Here is a 27975-nt window from a genome sequence, read left to right on the forward strand (position 1 = left end):
CCTCTACCTCCCCCGTCACCATTTCCTTGACACGGGGCACCATAGCCACCAGCCCTTCTATTTCATCCCAAGTTTTTCAGAGCTTTGTAAATTAATACAAGAACATTGAACCTGGCTAGGTAGCAGATAGGCAGCTTCTGCAGAGATTTTAACAACAGTGTAACATGTTGTCACCTATCTGCCCCCATCAGCAGTTTAGCCATCACAGATGAGGCCCAAGGGCAGCCCCACGTACAGCATATTGTAGTAATTAAGACTTGAGGTTACCAACATATGAACTACAGAAGTCGGCTGTCCCTGACCAGGAACAGCCATACCTGGTGAACCAGATGAAGCTGGTAGAAGGCACTCCTAGCCAGAGAGGACACTTGAGCCTCTAGGGACAAAGATACATCCAGGGGTACCAAAAGAGCCTCCATCTTCTCAGGATTCCAACACAATTCATTAGCCCTCCTGCAGGTCCACCACTGCATCCAGAGCTTGCACAGCCTCATATCTGATTCAGATGTCACCAAGAAATAGGGTTGTGTGTCATTGCCTTTCACTGAAATGCCTTGTGATATAATATAATATAATGAAATAATATAAATATTATGTGTATCTGCTACATCTAACAGAAGGTTGAAAATTAATCACATCCAGGCCAGATCAGGTAGGGAAGAAGTAGCTTTGCACTGCAGGGTTTAATCCATCCAGAACTTCATAGTTAGCGTGACGCCCTGGTTTTATGTGTGGGTTTGTGAGTGTGCACTTGTGTGCACCTATGCTCTGGAGCCCCTCATGCAAACTCACAAATGTCTACATTTTTATTTATGGAAATTTGCATCCAACTAACCCATTCTCAGAGTAGATCCACTGAAATCAATGCACTTGCCTTAGTCAAGGACAATGATTTCAATGGGTCTGTTCTGAGTATGACTTGGGGATACATCGTTCTGGGAGGGGGCGATACACAGTTGTGGGGGCACACTGTCCAACAACAGTGAATAACTGTTTAACAGCTTGAAGAAGCAAAGTCGACAGTCAATGGCAATAAGCTAGATCAAGCCATCAGCTGCCATGGTAACGGCTGCCTCAGAAACCGTGCCTTTTAGGGGGCTTGGCACAGGCCTATCCCCTCTCTTGTCCTTTTATAATCACATATAAAACAGAGGAAGCCATCTCCTTGGTACTTCCTTTCATACTCATTCCTAAGGTCTTGCATCTGGATGAGAAGCATGTCCCGGAGAGCAGTGGGAAATATCTGCACATGTCTCCTGTCCTTCTTCTTGGGATTAGAGCCCCGAACAAACCAGGCCATGCTGACATTCCTCAGGAATCAACCTGGCACTCCTTAAAATGTTGGGAGAGGGAAGGGAAGCAAACACTTATTCTCCGAAACCTCTGCTTCCCTTACACAGCTGTGCTCTTTCTCTAGTCACAGAATGCCACCCACTGGCTGAGGATACTGTGCTATGATCGTGTGGGCTTCTCCAACTGGGCTTTTTTCCTCTTCCCAATATAATTCCAGGCACTCTGCAGAGTCTGGTTTGCATGGGTAAAAATGAAATGACAACATTGCTGTGTTAGGTCTAATGGCTTGTCTTCCTTAGCTCTGACAGGGGTCCATTTCAGACACTTGATCGGAAGAATATGGCTTTAGACATCTGTACCCTGCCACATATTCATAGCCTCCAGCAAGGAACAATGTAAGTAAGCATTTGAAGATAATATATGTTGATTTTCTGTTCTTCATGAGTTTTTAATCTCTCTAAGAAACTCATATGTCATTAGAAAGGCCATTTGTAAGTGAAGGATACAAAAAGAAGATAAAAATTACCGTATTTTTCGCTCTATAAGATGCACCAGACCACAAGACTAGTTTTTGGAGGAGGAGGAGGAAAACAAGAAAAAAAATATTCTGAATCTCAGAAGCCAGAACAGCAAGAGGGATCGCTGTGCAGTGAAAGCAGCAATTCCTCTTGCTGTTCTGGCTTCTGTGATAGCTGTGCAGCCTGCATTCACTCCATAAGACGCACACACATTTCCCCTTACTTTTTAGGATGAAAAAAGTGAGTCTTATAGAGCAAAATATACGGTAACTACTCTCTGATGCACTGCAGCCCATCCCTTCCCCTTATAACTCAGGTAGAAAAAATGGCACCTTCCCAATGTTATCATACTCCAACTTCCACCAGCCCCAGCCAGTGTAGCTAATAGTCAGGAATGATGGGAGCTGTAGGCCATAAATATCTGCAAAGCATCACATTGGCTACCTCTGACACAGTAAGGACCGTCATTCTCTGTGCGGGTAGGGAGAATGTATACCAGCATATAATTTCTACAGGAACACTTGTGATGATTTAAAATCTTTTAATTGTGGTTGTATGAACTTCTGTTCTTAAATGAGATCTGAAAGTTCTTCCACCAGCCTCTAGAAAGTGGTCTTTAAAAATCAGGCAAGCCTGGATAAGTGAAGATGGGGAAGGGAAATAAGACAGGAAAAATGAAATGACTCATGGTTATCCGCCAACCTCTACAAAAGCTAAAAAACAAAAAGTATTCCAAGCCAAAAACTCAGCTTAAGTAATTCATTTGTTTCTACTAGTAGTTCTCCTATTGCAAGCTGTCATCTCTGCTAATGCTTCTACCTTCTGTGTTTGTGCCCACACACAAATACACACACACACACACACACACACACTTTAACAATGCAAGTGGCTTTTTCTGACTCAAAAGCTTTGCCAGAAGCCCTTTTTGAATCCCTCCAACATGTGATAATGAGCCTTGGCAGGTGCCCACCCCCTATGATTTTGATAATGTTTTGTTAGCAGCTGCCGGTGCACAGAGAAGAAAACATGTTATGCAAGTCATTGTTACTTTTGTATTTATAGAAGCCATAAAGAAATACATAATTATAAACACGTTTTATGGGCAACTGCATATTTCAAGTTATTAGCACGAGCTTTTAAGGAGGCAGGTCTACAAAGGAAATGTTATTTTATACTTCCTTTTATTAATTATTTTACATGAACATTTTATCTTTATTTTTAAAAGACACAGTTGTTCATCTTCTGTCTTTCCTAGCTCTTGGTAATTAGCAAGGGAGGATAGAAGTGATTATATATTGTCTGTTCAGCTAGGGAGACAAAATGTTTAGATTCACAATCAACTCAGCAAAGCAAAAATCTAAAGAGCCCTCTTGCATCAGTCATCACAGCTCTTTTTTGTAGAGTATACAGGTGTACACAGACACAAACGGATGCTTAATGGTACCTATGCAATTTGGGACGTAGAAACTTCTGCATGTCTGGAATGAAGCCCACTGTATACAAAGGGAACAGTTACATCTGCTTGCCCACCCACTTTCTGCCTCTGGCCCTGTCCAGCACCAGCAAGCAACTTTGAACATGGCGCTCAAGCTGAAAAATATCCCCCACCTCTGTTTTACAGGAAAGCTTTCTAGATAAATGATCAATGATCAACTTCCATATCTCTGCTGCTATTCCATGTAGGCATTCAGCGGGATTCAGTCCACCTAAAATCTGCAGTTCATGGTGGATTGTGGTCATCTGTGTGCAACACATGACCTTTGAAATGCCCAATACATATAATGTCCTCAGCTTCCAAGTGATATGTATGAAGATCTCAAGAACCCACTAGTCTTTCCATACCCAGGTGGCAATAATACCAGGCTGTGTACACACAACATTTTATTCTGGAATCAATGGAGACTGAGTACTTGTTTCTTCTATGTAGTTCGCATGCAATCTGGATCTATTGCGTATTCCGCCTTCCTTGAAAAACATTGCTTGAGAAGTTGGTTTAATTCAGAGGGGACTGGGACCTCATTGCAGATTGTTTCCATTTTAAATGCAGTGCATCCATTTGAAGAGAAATGTAAGCAGCCCCATGAATGGGGGAATGTATCAACACCTGCCCAATAACACTGTGGGTGGGTGTATACCAAGGCTGCAGACACCACTTCCTACTTAATTTACCTGGGGCATATGCAGGAAGGAAAAGGCATAGATAACCTAATCAAGGTGAGGGTTTTCAAATGTGTATCAAGTAACCACACACCTGTTGAGAATGGCAGGATCTAGAATCAAAGACTGAAAGCAGCATGTTGATGATGAGGATGAATGATTCTGGACTGAGAAAAACTACATTTTTTGTCAAAACACATTTTTTGTGTTCTACGAACAGGTTAGGGTGCATGCAGCCTCAATTTGTACCATGCCTTAAAACTCTTGTGACCTGGATCTCAAGATGTGGCAGTTGTGGACTGGACAAAGGTGTTCCGTTTCTCATTCTACACATTCAGGGCACACCGCAGATCCACACCTTGATGTTCTGGTAGCCCCATCAGCCAATTCCAGTACACAGCAATTGGTGCACCACACCCAAAACAGTTTTCTTGCTGCTTTCCCATTCAAGATTTGCAGTACTCCCTCAACACCATTCTTCAAAAGGGCAGAAAAAACAAAAGCAATATGCAATATATTTCCAGGTACTTACAGCCGAGACAATGCTTGGTTATTCTGGAATAGGAGCTCTGGCAAAGTGTGCAGCTGGTTCCGATTCAGACGTCTAAGAAAACAGAGGGGAAGGATTCATAAGCATTCACAGACTCCCATCATCCCTGATCACTGGTCATGGTAGCCTGGGTTGATGGGAGTTGGGAGTCCACAGGTTCTGCACCTTATTATATATCCTACAACAATAGCAGCTGTGCTTAAAGGTCACTTGGTTTTGTTGCTACCACTAGTAGTTTTGTGCCCCAATGATCTCACAGCTTAACTAGAATACCTCCCTAAAACCTTGACCGATATTTTTCAGCCAACTATTCCATTTGTTTCAGCACACCCTTACAGATCAAGAACATAAAAATACTTGTGATAAAAGGTACAAGTGTGTATTTTCAAGAGAAAAGAGGGGTACAAATCCTGTCAAAGGTACATAGGAATGTATAGGCAAACTATACAGATGTGTCAAATAAAAATAAAAATGTCCAGTAGCACCTTAGAGACCAACTGAGTTTGTTCTGAGCATAAGCTTTCGTGTGCATGCACACTTCTTCAGATGCACACGAAAGTTTATACCCAGAACAAACTTAGTTGGTCTCTGAGGTGCTACTGAACTTTTTTATTATTATTTCGACTGCGTCAGACCAACACGGCTACCCACCTGTATACAGATGTGTGCAGTTTTAGTGGGGGGTTTAAAATTCAGATTGCAAACTACATGTGTTTTAAAATATAATTTAGTATTGTTTTTAAGGAAGGGGGAGAACAAAGAATCTGAATGGGCAACTGATACAAAGGACCAAGTATCAAGACACAACTAGATAGAGGTCCAATTGTGGTGTTTGCAGATTTGTACAGGACATGGATAATGGTCAGAGAGTGGCCACAGATTAATGAAAAGGCAATGCAGCCTAAACTTCCAATAATGAATTACCCATGATGCTTTATGGATGAAGATTGGGGTTTCTGTATGATATCTCTATACTGATGAAAGTCCATTTAGCCTGGCATTTGCCAATTAAAGGGGTAGCATGTTCTGCACAATGCTAGGCATGCCAGTCTGATCCAGGACTGCACTGGAACAACCCTTTCCCCCTGGCTGTGGCAGGACAAGGGAAGGATATATTCAGAGACAATAGAAGCACGTTTCGCAGGTGACAATTTACAGCTGTTGTGTGGAAAAGAGGCAGACACAGCTTGGGTTGATTTGAACACTGCCCCTCGTTGAACGCACACTGCTGAGAATTATTTTAGATCTGAAAGAAATGGTGAACAGACTGGGAAGCATCTGGGTGTAAATGCCAGCCAGGCTGTTCAGGGCTGGGTGTAAAAACACTTAGTGTTCACACCATCTGCCTGTGTCAGCAGGAGGGTGGGGGTGGAGAAGCACTGGTTCTTGGTGTAGGTACTGGAGCTGACTGCTTTTGAGCTGTTCTCTCCACCCCTGGCCCAGTCCCACCTCTGAACTTCCTAGGACCAAGAAACCCACCAAGTGTATGATCCTAGGCCTGTGAATGGCCTGAATGGAGGGGAGAGAGAAAACAGGGTTTCTGTTGGGAAATCTCTACCCCCCCCCCACCGCGTGCCACACACACATCTTTTCCCTCTGTGTGTATACTTCCCCCACCGACAGCTTCTGTAGTTTGATCAGTTCCCTGAGACACTCACAGTCGCTCCAGCTCTTTCATGTCGTCGAACACCCCTCGCTCCACCACGCTGATCTGGTTTTCCATCAGCTGCCTGAAAAAGGAATAAGAGCATCAGAGTTGGGATAGCAGAAGGGAAAAACAAGAGGAAGAGGACAAAGGGAGCCCAGCATCCTAGCAGATGGGAGTTCCTCTTTGTTGGGCTGACTGTGCACAGGATAGGGAAGGGTGTGTGAGCGTTTGTTGAAGGCAAGTTGCTGTACAAAGGCATAAATTTGCCCCCTTTGCTCCTGGCCCTGCCCACTACTACTGGCATGTGGCCCTCAGAAGGTTGCCCAGAAAGAAATGGAAAAGGTCCCCCACCTCTGAATTAAAGGGAACACACGCACGCACGCACGCACACACACACACACACACACACACAGCAGCCCCACGTGGCTTCCGTAATAACAGGGGTGGAGACATGAGGATAGTATCACTTTGGAGGCAACAGGGAGAGGCCACTCACAGAACTCGCAGCTGCTTCAGCCCAGCAAAGTCATTTTTGTGGATGCGGGTGATGTTGTTCCCATTCAGCTCCCTGTGAAGAGAAGGACAGAAACACTATAAGTTAGGAAGTAGGCACATGGTGCTAGGCTTCAGCCAGGACCAGTTAAAACACATTCAGCTGCCTGAGGCAGAGGACAAAATGGCGCCTGTCCACTGCCATGCCATGTAGAGGCTATAACTGGGCTAGCAGTTGAATCTTATTCCAAGACTCGTGATGGGACAGTATGCTCAACTGCACCTGAGGGCAGCAACCTAGCTTAGAGGCTGCAGGGCAGGTTATGTGCGCAATGCGGAGCTCTCTCCTCTGTTCAGCACCTCCACCTGAGGCGGCCACTGCACTTTACCTAATGGTAGGACCAGCCCAGTGCCAGATCCGTAGTCCCTAATGCAATAGTGCTAGCCTCCTATGTACTATTTCCACACAAGCAAAACAGAGTTCACCTGTCCTGGACAGCATACTACATAGTTAGCACCATATTTCACAAGAGTTCATCTATTGAGCAGCAGGGGGTTGTGAGCCTTTCACGCACATACAGGTACGAATAGATAGGCAGACAGGCAGGACCCACCTTATTCTTCTGACTGTAAATTATTTTAACTAATTTTAATCCTGTATGTTATAGCACTGTAACCCATTCTGGAATCTAGTGGTGAAGGGCAAGTAAGAAATGAAATGAATGGAATAAAAAACAAAATAGCAGCTTTTTCACAAACTTGAGATGGGTCTGAATTCTGACATTTCAACAGCATCTCTTTTCCCTGCCTGCTTCACTGCAGAAAGCACGGGGGGGGGGGGGAATATATATTCCTCCTCAGCCTCTTCACTGGTATGAAAAACTAGCTCCATGGCCGCCAGTTGCAGTGCATTGATGCCCCTCTCTGACCTTCAGGTCTCTGTGCTACAGCTATTCAGTTTCAAGTTTCATTCTACAATTACTGAGGATGAGAAACAAACTACTCCCCCCCCTTTCCTCCCCCCTTTTTAATTGAGCCCCAAAATCAGAATCAAAAGTAGCCAGTGGGAGGACTGGTAAGGTTCACCAACAGAAGAGAGGAAAGGAAAAACCTAACTGGTTTGAGCAGGAGTGAAAACCAGAGCCTGGATAGACCAGGGAGAGATTTTAGATGGGATCTGGGATATACAAAGAGTCTGTGTTGAGACAGCATTAAATATGTGAAACTTTAGGTGTGTAATGCAGAGTGTGGAAGTGATGGCTTTTTGGTATGTATTTAGGGTTCTGGGTGTTCAAAGATATCTTTTCTAGCCCAATGTGGTGGCAAAGGAGACTGACACACAGGGAACCACTAATTACTTGCCATGGCTGGAGGAAGTGCCTTTGTGTGCAATGCCAACTCTCTGTCCTTCCAACTGTGATGAATGTGGAGTTTTGGATGCGTCAGAGCAAACATACACAGCACCAGCTTTTCTTCCCACTCTCAGCTTCAACCCACTGCCTACTGATAGGAGGGTCCTGGGACAAATTCTTTGCGATTCCACCTCAGCCAGACTGTTCCACAAACGGATAATTTGTATGCTTGGCTTGCGTAGGGTCAAGACTATGCATATGGCTTCGCCCATGAAACAAGCAGGCATCATCCCTCGGAGAGACCTCATTGTCCAGCTGAAATGGCAGCTAATTGCATCCATTCGATCACAAAGATTGCTGGCCTCCTTTCATTATGAGACTGCTTGGTGCGGGTGGAACGGGGAACCACGTTTCCAAGACACCAGGAAGGACCACCCTGAATGGATGGGGTGAACAAGCATTGCTCCCTGCCCTTTTGTGTCAGGCTGAAACCTACACTCATTCCTGCTGCAATTATGCAAGCTACAATGACAAACATGCATGGCATAATAAGAACCTGAGGCAGCTAAAAGGCTAATTGCGTACCCACCAATACATAGTGGCTCCAATCCGGGACACCATCTTCCAGGAGTGCACTTCTGAGCAAGTCACATGACCCACATGACATCACCCCCCCAAAAAACCACTTTTCCCAGACACGGCACCCAAAAATGCACATTTTGGGATGCCATGCAAAAGCGCTGCACCGAAAAGCGCCTTTTCAGGGCGAGAGTGTGGCCCAAAATTGTGCAAAATTGTGGCGGCCAAAATGGCTGCCGTCCTCTCGTGAGAAAATATGGGATGTCCCATTTTTTTCCACGACAGTTGATAGAAATGTAATTGCTCAACAACCTGAATAATTTGGAGCTCAATCTTCTCCACAGAAATAGAGATGCAAAAACTTGCATTTTACAACCATCTTTCCTTTCAGTTCCTGAAATAGGGAGCAGCTAAAGGTAAAGGTATCCAAAACAGGGATAGTCAATGTGGTGCCTTCCAGATGTTTTTAGACTACAATTCCCATCTTGCATAACCAGCATGGCCAGTGAACGGGGCTGATGGGAGTTGTAGTCCATCAACATCTGGGAAACACCCCTGTTAGCTACCTCTGCTCCAAAAGCGGAAAGACTTCTGTTCCTTTAAGAGTTCTGAGGAAAACGTAAGTCAGACAGGTGCAACTTCTCCCATCATTGACGGGGAAAACTACACCTACTGAATTGTTGCCTCTTGCTTTTAATGGGGAAGAACTCCCAGTTCTTTTAGGGATATTGTCAATCTAGTGAAGGATGAAAACATACAAGTTGAACGCAGATCACCAAAGGAAAGAACAGCCTATGGTTTTTAAGGCCATGTTAAAAATCTAGCTAGCCGTCACCGCCGTCACTCCCCCCCCCCCCCCCGCCCCGCAACATTTATAAGGCAGGGGAAACTGCCAAGGTAATCTTGTCCTCAAGCGCACAGGATCATAATAACAGTGTTTTGCTGCTTGCTGGCATGTTGTGAAGAGAAATTTAAACCGTGCCAATAAAAGGCTCAGAACCTCCAGAGACAGGGAAATCGAAAAGGCCATTCAAGAGAACATCACAGCAGTCAAGACAACTGCCAGAAAGAGAGAGAGAGTTTGTTGCAGCTGTTGAAACTGTTCTAATGTTTATGCCCCTCAGTGGGTGCCCCGACGCACAGCCCTGTGCTCAATCACATATGGAAGGAGGAATAGCAGTTAGAAATCAGGGTCATGTGTTCAAGGGCTTTCTGGGGTAAACCAGCCACTCCAAACAAAATGACTTCATCAGGAAATTACCATTTATATTGCTTGTGGTGTCTAGGGGCCATCTAGGAGATGTGCCTATTGTCTTGGGTGCCACATGTGAACTCAGCTGCAGGTGTGCAGGCTGAAGCATAGTCATGTACACACACACAAATGCCAGAGAATATCATAAGCCGCAATGTTAAGAAATTTACATTTTCAATTACAAAAGCGCAACCTTTTGGCTCGGGGCTCCCAGCTCGGGGCAGCCAGTGCTAGAAGGGAATCAAGTGCTTCCTGGTATAGCTGAATCTTTTTGTTTTACCCCCTCAGTGCAGGCTACCCCCACCCCTCTGCTCCAGTTTCCTATCTCAATGTGACTATTAAGTTACTGGTGTCAGAGTGCATTTCTCTGAAAAGCACCTGATTGTCAATTCAGTAAGGATGCCAAGTGAATGCAGCGTAACTCCTTAGTTTTAGCATGCTAAGGGGGAAGCATCCCATCCTACAGCTCAAAAGGGAGAGGGGATTGTATTCAATGTCACGCTAAAGCACGCTAAGGCATTCTGTCACTAAAAGCATTCCTGACCCTCCAGAGCAGATTTGGGGATGACATAGGGATGCAGGATCCAACTGCACTTGTATCATTGTGCTGGTTTTCACTAATGAAACAATCTGGTTTAATACAGCCCTGGATGTTTTGCTTGTCACTTTCCTTGCACACTGAAATGTCAAAATGAACACCTTTGACAGTAGATTACATTTTGCCAATGATTAATTAGATATTTCCCGGCTTTAAATGCTTGGGTGAGTCTTCCAGGCCTCAAATATATTTGATGAGAGGCACATCAAATATATTTGCCTCTCTATATAGAAGGCATCTCAATGCATTTAAACATTATTACCTCTACAGACATACAAGACTGTGGATTCACTGGCTTATTCCTCCCCATCAGCAAAGAGTGTAGATGGATTAATGATATATTTTAGGCTTCCTCCCTATTCTGTGAGCTCAGAACAGGTTACAGTATTTTCAGTTATGAATAGATAGTACCTGCACTGCTCCATGAATATATCTTTAGACCAGATGTTTCTGTTTAGATCAAATCCATTAGAAGGGACGGACTCTCCAACCTGTGTACAAGACACAGTTTGCCCTTGAGCTGGCCAGTGTCCCCCCAGCTCATTCACAATTCTGTGTCCCTCATATGTGCCCATGACTGCCCTAGATCTGCAGCTCCCATAGCTTCTTTGTTCCATTGAATTTATGGCCTTGAGAACACGGAAAGGAGTTAGCAGCAGGTGAACGCTTATTTGCAATGATGTTACAACAACAGGGCTATTTAACTCAATAGTGGTTCTTCCGCCTCCAGGTCCCCATCAATCTCTCAGATATTAATTATAGTCTGTCAAAGTCATACCTCTACCACATCACGAATTCTCTGCCTTGACCAAAGGTGGGGGGGGGGCAAAGGAAAGGGTGGGTGGAGGAAGCCTTTTCTCAAAAACGTGTAATAAGATTCAGGAAGCTCATGGACACATCGAGAGCATGGCAACTTTGGTCTTTGGCTATGAAACGGAACAACAACTTCTCCACAGAAGAAAAGGATGTCAGACTTTGCTGTCACCAGTGGTAGAATCTTTGCTAACAGCTTCCACCTCTATTACATAGTGACAATATATATACAATCTTTGAGAGTTGAAAATGTGGTCTGCATACTTTTGCCTACTTCTGTGACACAAGCATTTTGTTTAATCCAGGGGTCAGCAACCTTTTCCAGTTATGGGCCAGTCCACCGTCCCTCAGATCATGTGGTGGGCTGCAGTGGCGTAGCGTGGGTTGTCAGCACCCGGGGCAAGGCAAGTAATTTGTGCCCCCTAACCCGTGGATTTGCGCCCCCTAACCCTAACCCCCAGATGTTGCGCCCGGTGCGGCTGCCCCCCCCTGCACCCCCCATGCTACGCCACTGGTGGGCTGGACTATATTTTGAAAAAAATAATGAACGAATTCCTATACCCCACAAATAACCCAGAGATGCGTTTTAAATAAAAGGACACATTCTACTCATGTAAAAACACGCTGATTCCCGGACCCTCCGCGGGTCAGATTTAGAAGGCGATTGGGCCGCATCCGGCCCCCGGGCCTTAGGTTGCCTACCCCTGGTTTAATCCTTGGTAGGTTTGATGGAGTTTGCCAGTTCTCCTTAGGGCTGCAGCTCTAGAGCTGGAGACTGTGATTAATGACATATTAACATCTCTAGGTCAGAGAGGCAGGATTTGGGTATGCTGTCTTCTGTCTCCATGATACAGGATACCATTGGCCTCCCTGCTTGCTGTTGTGAGCGGGATTACTGTTTTCACCCCAAAATTAGCTGGGAAGAAGACGCCTTTTCCTAAACGTGGCCTGTGAAACCTGGTACTAAAGCAAGAAGTGTAGCTTCCTGGGCAAGAGCTGGCAATCCTATTAAGGGTGTCTGAAGTCTGAGAGGTGATACATTCAGCAAAACCGCAACGTTTTTGGAAAAGAAAATCCAACAGTTCTGGCTAAATATAGTCAAGGATAATTTAAAGAATCAAACTGATTCAGAAAACTACCTCTCAATATGCTGGCACTGGCTTGGCTCAATCTCTTATGCTCCAAAGGGAAATTGGGAATGAGAAGGGGTTGCAAGCTGTAAAAGGAACTTGCCCTTTAGCATATGTACCGTAAGACCATTTCAAAATGCTTTTTGTAGTGGCAGCATCATTGCTAGCCCTATCAAACCCTTGTGTATAACTCAGGAGAGTCTTCTTATAACAACCATTATTCTTGATATTTCTCAAGAATACCAAAGCAGCAACCAGTCAGCTGCTTCCTAAAATATAGATGAGCTCTCCAAAGGGCACTGAGAATTTTCCCATGGATCAATTCCCTCATTATTATTTTTCTCTGATGACGGCGCTGGTTCTTCCTCTCTAATTAACCATTAAGACCATCTTTCTAGCTGATTTTGATGTAGCCCAATTTGCTATCATCCAGAATATTAATAATTAATAACAATAAACGGTTTTATTTACAGAACAGCCTTCTATTCATGGCACTTTAAAAACCCCAACATAAACAAGTTGAAAACTTTTCAATGCCATTTTAAAAAACATTTAAATAAGAGAAGGGCACGTGGCACAGAAACCAGTTGCAGCCACAGCAATATTACCTGATTATCGAGTAATCAGGAAGCGCTGCAAGCATTTCTTCCAAGAGAGAGAAATAAATGGGGGAGGATGGTGGTGAAAATGTGCTTCTCCCAAATAAAACAATATTCACAACATTTGCTCTTGCATAAAGACCATTAGCCCTAGAAGGCAGTGTCTGTGGTTAATATCAAAAGCAAAGGCTTCATGATCCAGGGCAGGAGCTTGCAGGAATTTAAGCCCCAGACAGAAAGAGCAAAGATAATAAGAATGAACGTGTGTAAGGAATGAATGTGATGCTGTGAAAAAACTGCAAGAAGGGGGTTACTGGTTTTAGGGGGCTCACCTTTGCCCGCAGTTCACTCACTTGTGAGGGAAGTATCCCTAGTTACAGTGTCCCACTGTCCCACCCCCGTATATTACCAAATTCACAACCTTCACTAGCTGCAAAGTGACAATGGGCAAGCAAATGGTAACTGGCAACCACTGAGTACGAGCACACAACACTCCATTAGGTTTTATGAGGTTATTAAACTGTTCCAGCTCTGCCATAAAACATTAAGCCTCAAAAACTGCACCAAACTGTGAGAGCCATAATGGGAGGCAGGCAAGACTTTCTGGTCTCTACAGCTTTTACTACCGGGTTTTCCCACTGCGACTGCAATGCTCTCTGGTGTATAAAGTGACTGAATTAATGACTCTGGCAATTGAGAAAGAGGGGAAGTTGGGGCACATAAAGGGGGAGTTACTGTGAGACTGATGTTGGCTAGAATTTGTGCACCTGACAAGTTGCCCTGGCGATTGTGGCAGCTCTGAATTCTCCTGCAGGTCCTCCCAAACTCTTGCATTCAAACAGAGACGAGCAGTGATAAGCACAGCACAGACCTTTGCATACACGCTTTAAATAAATCATGAAATTAGCATATTCCAGTTACGCAAACCCATTTAAAATGCACCCTAAGACATGGATGATTAATGAGGAAGGCCTGCAAACCCGGCGACTAACATTACACCTAATATGCAATGAAGCAAAGATCATTCAGAAGTGATAGGTATGAAAAATAGTATAGAGCAAAATAAGATGAAGTGGAGTGTATAACTACAGGAGAGGGAGAAAGGTGACAGAAATTGTCAGCACTCTGAGTGACAGGGAGTCAACTTCACCCCCCAAATTCAAGCTTTTCCAGCGTGATTATTTTAAACTCTGAATTATAACTGTGCAGCTTTTTGTGTGCATACTTTCTATTGTTGCTCTTTTCATCTTAAATTTTTGTAATCTGCCTTCGACTCTTTGGCTATATGGTGGCATAATAATCTTTTCAATTAATAAGCTTCATAGTCTCCTCTGGTTACATTGTACAGCTTTCTGCAAACCGAATAATGTAGTCTAATATCCTTATATCATTCACAGTACTTCTCCCGAAACCACATTAGGATCTGTAAAAAGACTAGCATTTGTATCAGTCCATGTCATCCTTTGAATGTGGCAGAGAACAATAAGGAATATCAAGTACACTTCTACAATATGATTCCTGGCAATGAAGTTCTTGCCTTTAGCCTTTCTTTGACTTCAGGGCTAAATTAGACACTATGGTGGACTACCCATGATTGGATGGCTGGTTATATGTCCTACTTTCCACAAGAGATTCCACTATTTAAAGGGTTGTCAGAGGATAGCGCTCAATTTGAAGAAGTGTCTGGCTGAAAATCCGGTTTGAAGATAATGAGCCATAAGAAGAGAGAGCAAAAGATTCAAAGTGACCCATCAGCAGCTAGCATCTGGACAGCAGATTGAGCAACAACTGAGAACCCAACAGTGCTATACAGTATCAATTCCCACATAATGCTTGGGAGAGTAATCTTTCAGTAGGAGGATTCCACACTACACTAACTACAACAAATTGATGCATTGGCTGGAGAGAAGAATCCCGATACTGTGGTTTGAAAACTCGTAAGTGAATACTCAGAAAAGAAGCACTTGATGTCTGGATTCCACAACAACTGTGCAATGATAGGGGGTGTGGGACCTGGTAAGGCTCCCAGATAATTCTGCAGGACTGATCAATGTGCACTAGGACAAGCTTATTTGATCCTCTAGATCAGTGTTTCCCAACCTTGTGCCTCCAGATGTTTTTGGCCTACAACTCCCATCATCCCTGACCACTGGTCTTGCTAGCTAGGGATGATGGGAGTTGTAGGCCAAAAACATCTGGAGGCACAAGGTTGGGAAACACTGCTCTAGATGAGGGAAACACAATGTGATGCCTTCCAGATGTTGTTGGACACCAGATCCCATCAACCCCTGCCAGCATGGTCAATGATAAAGAATGATGGGAATTGGAGGGCACAACATTGGCTGTCCTTACTATAGACATTCCAACATCCAGCACACCAACTCTTAGGCATGTCAGTAAGCATCAAACTTTTCTAAAATGTCATACCAAGAATTGGCCAAACTTAACATGATTCAGGAGAGTCACTATTTTTTTATTATTAATTCAAGGCAGCTGAACATGCTTTGTTTTCAGAAGCAGTGACTGGCCCAAGATCTCCAATGAGCTTCATGGCTGTGAGCTTCTGAACCTGGGTCTTCCCGGTTCTAGATCAACATTCTAACCACTGCACCACAATGGTACCCATTTGCCTGGTGCCGAGGGAGGCAATGTTAGGTCTTCAGTCTCCAAAGAGCAGCAAGCATAATAATCGGTCTCTCTCTCTCTTACACACACATTGCTGTCCTATGCTGTACAAGGGAGGCATGCTTTGAAATAGCTACCCTTCCCTTACAGCCCACTGCCATTCTCCTCCAACAAACCCGGGGATTAAACCAAAGGTGTTAACAAAAGCCATTGTTCCTGCTCCTTTACCAAGGGAGGTTGCATTCCAGGAAGTAGATTAAGCAAGATTATATCAGATTTAGTTGTCTTCTTGATCTCCCTACCATTAAGTAACTGCAGAAATGTTTGAACAAGTATCATTCACAAAATGCAAGGAATTTTCAAGACAGCAGATTGTGAACCATTGTTTTAAAAAAATGGATGCAGCTCATAGATTCATCTCGCCAGGATCACTTCTGCAAACTCACTGAACACTGGTGCCTCTGAAGGAAATTGCATTTGCAGAATAATTTCTACACACATACGCACACACAGACACACAGACACACACACACACAACCTCCCTAGCCTCCGCACATGCAAGAGTTACTATCAGAGCTCAAGGATACAGACCTTGTGGGCATTTGCAGAATCAGAGTTCACAGACCTCTACTGAAGCTGAACATTGGAAAATTTGGGGCAGATATAAGAAAGAACTTCTTCCTGCAGTACTAGGGAACTTGCTCCCACAAGAGGTGGCTTTATAAGAGGATTAGGCAAAGTCATGGAGGACAAGACGTTCAATGGCTACTAGCCATGATGGCTATGCTCCGCTTCCAGGGACAGATGTCAGATACCTCTGAGCCACTTGCTGGCAACTGCAACTGGGCAGAGTGCTGCTGCTGCACTCCATTACTTGCTTGCGGGCTTCACACAGGCATCTGGCTGGCCAGGGGACTCTTCTTAAATTACACTTCAACCACGTCAAAGCACTTGGGGAGTCAAGCAGGGCCTGTGAGGTAGCCTGGGGAGAGTTCCAAGGGCCAGATAGACATGCCTGGAGGGCCACATTTCACTCCTGGGCCTGAGGTTCCCTGCTCCTAGTTTAAGAGAACAGCAGCTCTACCCTTGTCTCCTGAGGACTGAATGATCCTGTCCCTATGGCAACAAGGCCCTAAGAAGAGAAGACCCTTAGGACCCTTGTATGTTTTGCCCTGCATGGGAAATGGCAGGTTCTGTTCCTTTCTCTCCACCTCAGCACATTTTGATCAGGAAAATGGTTCCGGGAGGGCATTTAAAAAAAATAAAAAACCCCTTCCAGAGCACCATGATTTCAGTCCCCTCCCCAAAACAAACATGCAGAGCGTCTTTGATCTTTTTTCTTTTGAAACCCTCTCAAGAGATCCTGTTCACATATTTCCTGCCTCACTTCTCCTTTGGCCCTCTATCTCTGTCCATATCATGAGAAAGTGGCAGAATTAAGAAACAACCCATCCAGAAAGCCTAAAACTATCCTTCCAGAGCTCTCTTTGTTCTTCCTTCATCTCACACATCTTCACAAGGAAAACTAATGCTCTGGTTAGCTTTTGTTTCAGAGCTGGAGTCATCCACATGCAATGGGGATGCCATCAGTTGAGCCCAGACACACAAATGCTATAAGGTATAATGGGTCTCACAGCTATGCCTCTTTCCTCTGTTGCTCACCTCTGGCAGTTCTCCAGGGAACAGATAAGCCTCCAGTAAACTCTGCATCTGTTCCTGTCTCCTGCCTAGTGACACCAGATGCTTAAAAGCCATTTGCACTTCCCCATCTGGCCAATGAACTTGTCTTTCCCTTGACTGCTCAAAAAGATTCCACCTCTCCTTCTGATTTTGGCAGTTGAGACTGAGTCACTCTCTGCGTACAACGCTACTGCTCTATTTAACTGGGGTTGCTCTTCTGAAGTGCTCGCTCCACTGCCAGAATCCCTAATAGAAAAAAGCCACTGCATGTGACAAGTGTCTGGAGTTGCCTCTTTTATGCTCAGGGCATGACTGAGCAGCAAGGACTTCAGACACTGTGTTTAGTTTTTGGTGCTGTTTGACACCAGACAGAGAACCACCCACATGCACCTGGGCCTTCTTATAGAAGCTAGTTGATCGCTTTCTGTCCAGTGATTTTGTCCTTAAGTTCAAGTAGAAACCACTGCTCTAAACCACATTGCAGCAGACCTGCTCTCAGCCCAATAATTTTTCACTTCAACAACAGAGAAACTAAAGGTTGCTATGCTTCAGGTTTGTTGGTCTTCTCAATCTAGACTGAAGATCCTTTCTACGGCTGGCTGCCTTTTTGTCTGTCTGCTCTGAGCTAACAGCTACAAGTACAATCTCTAGAAGAGAAGAAGAGTTTGGATTTGATATTCCGCTTTATCACTACCCGAAGGAGTCTCAAAGCAGCTAACATTCTCCTTTCCCTTCCTCCCCCACAACAAACTCTCTGTGGGGTGAGTGGGGCTGAGAACCTTCAAAGAAGTGTGACTAGCCCAAGTTCACCCAGCAGCTGCATTTGGAGGAGCGGAGATGCGAACCTGGTTCACCAGATTACGAGTCTACCGCTCTTAACCACTACACCACACTGGCTCTCTAGCTTTGTCCAAGGGCCTGCGCCAACCAGCAAGTGTCAGAACCCAGAGTTATTAAGAATGACTCCATCAAAGGTAGCTGGTGTGAGGAGTAAAAAGTAGGGAACAGATCACATCCAGGCAAGGAACACTCTCCTTGACTTTGGAGATATTGTCACCATGCCAACCTAAACTTCTGCCCTTTTTAGAACGTTACCTGGAACTCAATGTCTGCAGGTAAGGAGGGGGCAACACTGCCATGGCAGGCAGCTCACCAGACCTGTGTGCGTCACGAGCTCTGCACATTCAGCTGTACATGTGAGGCTCTCTGCACATGTTATAATGAACTTATAACAGAAAGCCTTGTGTATACAGCTGCACTCTCAGGACGCACATAATAATGAACACACCTAGGTTGGGAGAGCTGCCTCCTTCGGCCAGTCATTGTCTCATACTAACCTACTCACAGGGTTGTTCAGAAGATAGCATGGGGAGAACCACCATGTGTACTGCCCAGAGATCCTCTGAGGATGGACAGACTATAGATAAAATATACTAAATAAATGTCAGAAAGGGGCCTTTGTAAAGCAGAGAGATAAACACATACAGTCACACCTCGGAAGTTGAACACCTTGCAAGTCGAACGTTTTGGCTCCCGAATGTTGCAAACCTGGAAGTGACCATTCTGGTTTTTGAACGTTCTTTTGGACCCCGAATGTCCGACGTGGCTTCTGCGGCTTCCAATTGGCTGTAGGAGCTTCCTGCAGCCAATCAGATGCCATGCCTTGGTTCCTGAACGTTTTGAAAGTCAAATGGACTTCCGGAACGGATTCCGTTCGACTTCCGAGGTACGACTGTATAGGGATTCTACACACTCCACTCCCCCAACATCCAAAAATTATATTGTATATTATAATATATTATAACTATTACCCCTGTATTGGGAAGTTTCTAATATTTGATGTTTTATTATGTTTTTATATGTGTTGGAAGCCACCCAGAGTCGCTGGGGCAGCCCAGGCAGATGGGCGGGGGTATAAATAATAAAACATTTTTTTTATTTATATAGAAGTAGGGAGTATGGTAACGGGACGCGGGTGGCGCTGTGGGTAGAACCTCAGCGCCTAGGACTTGCCGATCGCATGGTCGGCAGTTCGAATCCCTGCGGCGGGGTGAGCTCCCATCTTTCGGTCCCAGCTCCTGCCCACCTAGCAGTTCGAAAGCACCCCTAAGTGCAAGTAGATAAATAGGTACCGCTTTATAGCGGGAAGGTAAATGGTGTTTCTGTGTGCTGCACCGGTGCTGGCTCGCCAGAGCAGCTTCGTCACGCTAGCCACGTGACTTGGAAGTGTCTCCGGACAGCGCTGGCCCCCGGCCTCTTAAGTGAGATGGGCGCACAACCCTAGAGTCGGACACGACAGGCTCCGTACGGGCAGGGGTACCTTTACCTTTAGGGAGTATGGTAGGGATAATTGCTTTTCTTCCAACTTGTTATTTCTGCTGCAAGCGGCAACTAAAGTCCCATTCACTGAGAAGCCCAAATCATTGGAGAAATGCCTGGTAGTGTTGCTGTAAGAAATGGTGTAGCAAACGCACTCTGCAGCAGTGTCACAAACTGCCACGTCTGGGGACCACAGTATCTGCTTTGTAGGTAGAACAGCAGACAATAGGCCCGCAATATTCACCAAGGGCTAATTTGGATGAATGAAATGTTTACTGGAGCCATAGGTGCAATAAAATCCATTACTGATACAAATAAAAGTTTTATTATTTGGTAATGGTACCATACATACATGTGAGCATACACATGCACATGCACTGAGAGACAGAGATTATGACCGTCCACCCACAGAAAGCTCCTTCTCTGTTGGCTCTCCCATCACAGCTGCTTCCCCTTGGCAATCCCTCCCTGGAAAGTGATCACTGTTTCTACCCCTCCACTCAAAATCCATCCAGATCCTCTCCTTGTGCAACACACACAAAACCAGGCTAAGTGGCAGCATTCCCTCTGCCAACATGTGCTTTGACTAGCTGTCTTGAATGGTGCAGCATGGCCAGTATAGAACTAACAGATTTTCTCAGTTTGGGGGGATGCAAATGGAGCTGAAACAGGCAGTTTCAAGAACCAAGCTCCTGCTTCGAGAAGTTGAGCTGGGGCAGGTTGTGTGTTTATTTACCTGCCTATGTTGATTTTCTTGTATGTTTTCAGAAAAACTGACAAAACACATTTCAAAAAAGAAGAAGTTGGGGGAACGCTTGTTGAACTATTCTACAAGCAACTTTTTTTTGCTGAAATGGAAAGAGCACTGAAAAAACATTTAAGAAACAATGTGCGGTTCAGTGGCTAAGAATTCTGTTGGTTCATCACTTTGCTCAGCTATAAAACCCAGTGGGCAACCTTCAGTCTATAATCCCTATTTATCAGCCTAGCCTAGCCCAGAGGGTTGTTTGTGGGCTAAGAAAAATCCTGTTCTGAACTCCCTAAAGAATGAAATACAAATAATAACTAACCCCCTTTCACACTTACTCAAAGTACTTGCAGCTAAGCTACATTTACAAGGGCCACTGTGGCACACTTAAGGCAAGTATATATCTATATTTTAAAATGTGCCATAAAACAGAGGGCAGAATTGTATTTGTAGGGAGCCTCTCGACCTGCGACCTGTCCCCTGGAGGCAAATCCTGCTGCTTTACTGCCCATTATTGGGGCTTCCTTCATGCCTGGGATGATCCATCCCTGCTAACAACCTCGGCTTCCATCAATACAAACACTGCATAGTTTTTAAACTAATATTTTTCCAGCATGCAATTCCATGGAGAGGCGAACACAGCGTTGCCATGGCAATGCATAGACAGCATCTGCCTGGGAAGTAGCTGAAGGGAGAAACTGGAATAGAATTGCAAATTCCCCACAACCCAGGGAAGGATCTGAAGGAAAGGTGACTGCCAGTGTGATCCACCACAAGCCTACCACGCTGTTTCAACACGGGAGCAACTTCTGCCAAGCTAGGAAGCTCCCTGGTGGGATCTGAACTCCCATTTCAGCTAGATAAGCTAGATGTACTTGCCTGCCTGCCTTGTCCGTCTGTCTCACGCACTCACTCACTCACTCACTCACTCACTCACTCACATAAAGTCCAATAGGAAACCAGAGGGCCTGTTATTCATTTGGTACTTGCGATGCCCAGCTTACTGCAATACATCAATGTGAACATATGTGAGCGAATACCGGGAAAGGGGACTTTCTCTTGGCTCCTAACCATTGCAATGCAAACTCTCCCCCTCCCCAGTAGTACCACAAAGCAACAGTAGGGAAAAATGAGGAAAGATTTCCCTTGAAATCTGATCCATTTACCTAGGCGCACAATACTAACAAGCACAGAAATTCAGAACTTGCGGGCTGTGGCAGTGCTAGCAAAGCAGGAGCCCAATGCACCTCAACCAACTCTTGCCCCCAAGCGGCTTGTTTAGAATTGATGCCAGCTTAATCCCTAGGCGGCTGGCATGCCATTGGCAATCCTGTGCCCAGTTCCAAAGCAATATGAGGAAAGGGCCAGAAACCTCAATCATCTGGGAGGCTAAATGCTATCCAAGCATGCTAAGTCTTCACACTCCCCTTCACCTTATTTCTATGTTTTAGGTTGCAGGCTGGAGTCTGATAGCTGCCAAAGCTGTGAAACACTTCTGGGTTCGTTCCAGCGTCACACCTGCCATTCTGCTCTGTACAGCACGGCTGGCATTAAATGTGGGCAGAAGGCAGTTTTTTACCATTCCAATTTTACTTCCCATGCTTCCCTTTTGAGCAGCATCCTACATTCTGTGGATTTCTTGCCTAATCCACCCAGAGATGCTGGATTAAGGAGACACTCAACCCTCAAAGTCTCTGCAGCAGCCTTTCGCTATTCAAACAGCAAGCAACTTGGAATGGAACATACGGGCATCGGTGAAGCTGCACGATAAGAGACAGCTTTACTCTGACAAAAAGGGAGAGCGGGAACATACTGAAACTGTTGCCTAGATCAGGGGATGGCTGTGGCAGCGCACATATTGCACAAGGGAAGCAGCATGCCATGAAGCAGGGATACAAGACAAGAGGAAAGGGTAGGAAAGAGAGCTTCGCTAGACTATGGAAGTGACAGGTGTGAATCTTGGGGAAGAGGCTGCTCAGTTTTAAACTCTTGAGAAAACATGAAGTGAGATCATAAGAAGGTCCCTGCTGGATCAGGCCAAAGGCCTGTCGAGTCCAGCATTCTGTGCTGATGGTGGCCAACCAGGTGCCTGTGGTAAGCTTAGCAGCATCATGGCACTTCCAAAGGGCCATCCCTTCCATTAGGCAGACTGGGGTAATTGCCCTGGTCAGCAGTCATTTTTCATCCCTCAGACGCTTGCCTTGCTACCTGCCCATCACTGCCACCCGCTTTTCTTTTGGGGGGCTCTCCAGAGTGCCCACCGCATCCCTGGACTTTGCACTGAGGCCACGTGCTCCAGAGGGATACATTCAGTGTAACACAGGACAGAATAGGGATGAGTTCAGAAGATACATAACACAGATATGTGGACAGGGCAGAAGAACCTACGTGCTTAATTGTCTATGGCAGTGGTTCCCAACTAACTAAGTACAGAGAACCCCCCCCCCCCCGTTTTTCATAAGCCATGGAACCCCTACTTTTGAAAATGCTGATCTCTCTGTGATAGCTTCTGTAATGTGAATGGTGCCACCATACCCTCCAACACATCCTAACACAAAACCGGATCGTGGGTCTTCCAGACTACATTCCCACATGAGTCATGTGAGCCATGCAAGAGCATGGTGCCCCAAAATGGGATATCCTGGCCAGTTGATGGGTATGTGCCACAGACTTATTGGGGTCCTCAGTCCGCCAATTGGGAACCACTGGTTGATGGCATAAGGTAGCTTTAGGAGAGAATTGTTGTGTATTTTTATTCTTGCATTATATAAAGAACATCTATATTTGATGTATCCCAAAAAGGTATCCTTTGGTATGCCTGGCCGATTTCAAATGAGAGTCTTTGTTCTGACAAGGCCATCTCTTCTACATGAGGTTTAATTTCCGGAATGTACAAAACCTAATTTACACATGTGGGCCATTTCAACATTTAAATATTCAAGTCCTCTCAGCAGGCTGCCATGATTTAGAGAACAATAGTTCTAAGGCATCAAGAACAGGCCTCAGTTAGACAAACACCTTCCATGTGAATCACAGTGAAATTTGAAGAATTTCTTATCTTGAAAAGCTTTTGAAGTACACACAGCACGATGATTTACATGAACAAAGGCAGTCCAGGGCTGAATAATGGTTCAATGTATATTCTTGTCCTAACAGTATGGGGACATAGGAGTCACTGTAGCCTGGTCATTTCCCACACCTTTCTGGCAACATGCAAAGAGAAGAAATGCATGCACAGGCCGCCTGAAAAATGGCCACTTCCCATTCTGACATTGCTCTGCTGGTGACGCCGCAGAGGAAAGCTATCATGCCCATTGGCCTGATTGTCTCCTTTCCACCACTGCCAAAGCAGCATGGGGAGCACCACAGCACAGTGGGTCTGCCTCCTGTCCATTTAGGTTTTAAAAGAATTGGGCCTTTCACAATGTTTGGGTTTTGTTTCGAACAAGGGTTCATTTTTCACTTGATAAGTTGTCAACTGACCATGTGTCATGCATGCCATACCTTTAAGACCAAAAATACTGTGTCACAGGCTCTGCTTCTGACCAGAACATCTAGACTGAGTACCTTCCCACACCATCTGTGTCCTGCCATTGTGCCTGCCAGTGGTGGCTAAGGCTGCACCCCTAGGTCCAACCACTGGGGATTAAACCCCACTGAACTCAAAGGGACTTACTTCTGAGTAGACATGGATAGCTTTGCACTGCTAAGTCAAAGCTTAGGGTGGCATTCAATGCTACTCTTACTCAGAAAAGCCCCACTGAAGTCAATGAACATGACTTTCAATACAACCTAAGAGGGAAGAATTCAACATTGCACTAAACCAATTTCAACCGCACAAGTATTTTTGCTTGCCCAGCAGAAGAACCTCCCCCCTCCTCCCCCTGCACACTGTTCAATGGATTATCCTGACCCCCGCAGGACTGATTTGATGGAGTTGCCACACAGGGAGAGAGTGGAAAGCCCTACTGCTCTAGGGGGAGCCCTTGCGAGGGCTCCTGCTGGCAAAACTACTCATTTGAATCTGGTCCTTAGTGTTTAGCCAATAGCATATGTTTGCATTATTTTATTTTCTGTGCCTGGTTCGATGCATGTCAATCTGTGTGGGTACTGGGTACTAAATTTAATTTGGTTTTAGTATCTTGCATAATGTAGTTTGTTCCGAACGGCATGACAACATCCTGAGGTTGTTGTTGCTTCTCACATGCATTGCTTTCCTGCCAAAATATTGCCCTCCACACAGCTTTACAAGCTTGAGATTTATTTATTTCTAAAGACAGACAACATGATGGCACACAGTTTTAAAGAGTGGATCCCATATATTTTCATCACTGGGAAACAGTCAAAGAGAAACAAAAAATTATATATGTAAGCGGCACCTAGAGATCTAGCTTCAGTGATCAGAAGCCATTTCTCTCAAAAATAAAAATAAAACGTGCACAATGCAATATCCAAGGCAGGACAACAGTGGCAACTGCCCAAAGAACTAGAGAAATATAGGATTTCAAATCAGGCAAAAGCAGGGTGGGGTGGAGAGGAAGTGAATTTTATCTCATAGATGGCCAAAATTAGGAAGTGTTTGCTCAAGGCTCAGCAGCTTTCTAAATGGTGAAGAGCCATTTTTAGTCAAACTTTCAGTTTGTCACCATTTAGGGAAGATTGTTCCTCTGCTGCAAAAATGCAAAACTTGGACCAAGGGAAACCAACTTAAGAGTTATTGGTTCCGTTCAGATATCACTCCAAAACTCAAACAGCAGTTCAAGCTTCAAAATGTACAACAAGCAAATCATGATGTAGAAATGCTTGTCTCCTTTTGTTATCCCCCCCCCCACACCCCGACACATACACACAGCTTCATAAATTCCTAAGTTCACTCCTGTCTCCATAATGCAGCAAACTCTCTATAGACAGACTGATGGCCGTAACTATGGTTTGTAAATATAAATATGCCAGGCCATGGTTTAACAGCCCACTTCAAATCATTGTTTCTGATTCTGGTTGCTGACAGATCACAAGCCATGGTTTGTCCAGTAGCCGAGTACATGCTGAGGTGGAGCTTTGAAGCCACCATCTAACACTACTGCTGTTGCTTTTTGCCAGGACAGAGAGGCAGTGAGATTGGGAATGTGTGGCTGCAGCTGAAGCAGTCTGAGATGGGTGGCAGTAGTCCCACTGATGCAACCACATGTCCTCAACCTCACTGCCAACCCTCATCAAACCAAATAAAGCAGTAGCGATGCCATCATCAAGAGGATGGTTCTTCCCCACCACACAAGCTGCTACCGAGTTTGTAAATTCAGACATCAAGACAAACCATGGTTAAACTTCATTAAGCATGGCCTGGCATGATGTCTGAACTGTGCCACCATACCTTGAGCCTTGAGCCATCTTTTCATCGCATCAGACTAAGGGCTGATTTCTACAACACATTTCCTTCTCAGAATAAACACCTGCATTCTTTTTCAAAGTATGAATCTGCATGGGCATTATAGCATGTTAACAGGCCTTTGCAGATTCAACCAGCAGCAATTACAGCAACTGGGGAAAGTGCCACTGTGATCACAGGAATTGCTTCCAGCTGTATCCATTATTACCAAATTTATACTTTACATCTGCCCACGTGGTGGTGCTTTTTGTTTCTGTTTGAGAAGAAAAAAATCCTTTATTTCATAAGCATATTACAATAAATTACAATGCATTTAACAGTTAAATATTAGATTTAGCATATATTAAGAATCTTAGGATGGATTGTATAAATATATAATAAAGTGAATAAAGAAGCCATCATTTTTCATCCAAACCTTTCATGGATTATGAACACCTAATTAACTAAATAAATGCATAAAATGTACACCTTGCCCTGAAATGTGTAATTTTCTCTTCAGATATTGAGTTACCAGATATCATTTGTCCAAAATTGTGTGACAAAATGATTTCTCTGCACATACATCATTCTACATCGTTCAGTTAACTGTGTTGTGTTTCAACCCTCTGTCTTGACAAAGGATCCTTGGAAGTTTGAACATTTACAGCAAATCAGAACCAACCAACTATAATCCTCTCTTCTATGGTTGTGTACACATACGTAGCCTTTGAAGTGCACAGGGATTCCACACACACACCACCGCTCACCCCACACAGTGGGCTTTTGTACATTACCGTTCGCAATTGTACAAACCTTCACACAACAAATGTTATCTAAAGTGGCAGTTATCATCTGTGCTATTTGTACAGTGTTAGAAACTCAAATATATAAGCTAGGTGGCAAATGGCTCCTTAAACCAGGGTTACAGTCACCAAAACAGAATGCCTAGTTGTTGTTTAGGGCTAGACAACTCAAAAGTTGTATTTTTCAATACGACTTTTTGGTTCCTGAAATTCATTCTGATTGTGTGGATAAAATATAACAGATAGAATTCTACAGGAAATGTTGCTAGTGTTTGAAAATAGTCATGACCCAAGGATTCCCAGGCATGCGCCTCCAGATGGTGGAGACGTCTAGAGACATCCTAGCACCCAGGCACCTTCACTTCGTCACAAGTGGCTGATACCCAGGTGCAAAATGAGCTTGGTGCCTGGCAAATTTTGAATGCAGGTGGGCACGTTTTCAGACTAGTGCTCAATAGTGTTCTCTACACCCCTCCTGTCAATTAAGTGTTTCCACAGACCTTTTTTCAAATAATAAATATTTTTAACCACCTTCTGAAAGAGAGGGGCTGAACACTGGTATGATGATATTCAGAAGATATATAAGAGTATAAAGAGACAGCTAGGTTGCTGTCCTGTTTCCTATTTGCTTCTTTCATTCATAGACAAGGTGAGCTTGATGAGGGGGAGGCAGCCCTGCAACAGCAAATAGGCCTGCCCCAACAGGTGACCTGAGAAAGCACTCTCTTGTGCACACATGCATGCTGCAAGCACTTGAGAAGCGCATTCTTGGTACAAAACAGTTTATATCCATTCCGGTAGAATGTGCTTTAGGTTGCCATGTAGTGTGGGACAGGGATGGCATTGTAATGTGCAGCATTACGAAAAGGCACTGGCATCCAGCATTGAATGCACATTATTGTACAGTGTGTACACACACAAATCTTTCATTGGCTAGGATCAACAGGGCAAGGTAATGCCTCTGGATTAGAACCATAGACTCTGAGTATCATCTAGTTCAACCACCTGCAGTCCAGGATGATGCAGCTGCTACATATGGGGACCGAGCCTGCAACCTTGGCGTTATCAGCACCACACTCTAACCAGGCGAGTTAGAGATATCTAATGGTCAGATTTCTCATCAGATGGTGGAAGGAAGTTTTCAGTGCTTTTGTAATCCTAACACCATTCCCCATCCCATTTCTTTCTCAAGGAGAGATGTCGGTAAAACTTCTGGGGCCAGTCTATGTGTGGGGTACAGGGAAGATGTATTCCTCTTTATGCCCATACAGAGTGGGTAGGTCTTACCCTCTCAATGGGCTGTCCTGCCCACCTGTCAAAGTTAGTCCATGGAAGAGTGAGACAGATATAGAATCTGGACCCCTTGGCCAAAAAGATTCCCCACCTCTGAAGTAGGATGAACATGAGAAGTAGTGCTCCAACTGCGAGTGGCAATTGAGGTCCCTCTTGTCAAA

The 27975-nt window shown here is 44.7% G+C and overlaps 2 protein-coding genes across 2 annotated transcripts in view; one reads left to right on the top strand and one right to left on the bottom strand.

Annotated features, from left to right (window-relative positions):
• The window catches only part of SLIT1 (slit guidance ligand 1), a 127036-nt gene that overhangs the window by 95391 nt on the left and 3670 nt on the right, over positions 1-27975 (bottom strand). The window contains exons 2-4 of the mRNA XM_083737927.1: positions 6663-6734; positions 6177-6248; positions 4501-4572 (exon numbers count right to left, since the gene is read on the bottom strand). Coding sequence (XP_083594053.1) covers positions 4501-4572; positions 6177-6248; positions 6663-6734 — 216 coding nt within the window. The remainder of the gene's footprint in view (positions 1-4500; positions 4573-6176; positions 6249-6662; positions 6735-27975) is intronic.
• Positions 1-27975, top strand: part of PGAM1 (phosphoglycerate mutase 1) — a 152485-nt gene that overhangs the window by 53007 nt on the left and 71503 nt on the right. The gene's annotated exons all lie outside the window — the stretch shown is intronic.

Source organism: Podarcis gaigeae (genome assembly GCF_964106915.1).
Source record: "Podarcis gaigeae genome assembly, chromosome: 5".
NCBI classification, from domain to species: domain Eukaryota; kingdom Metazoa; phylum Chordata; class Lepidosauria; order Squamata; family Lacertidae; genus Podarcis; species Podarcis gaigeae.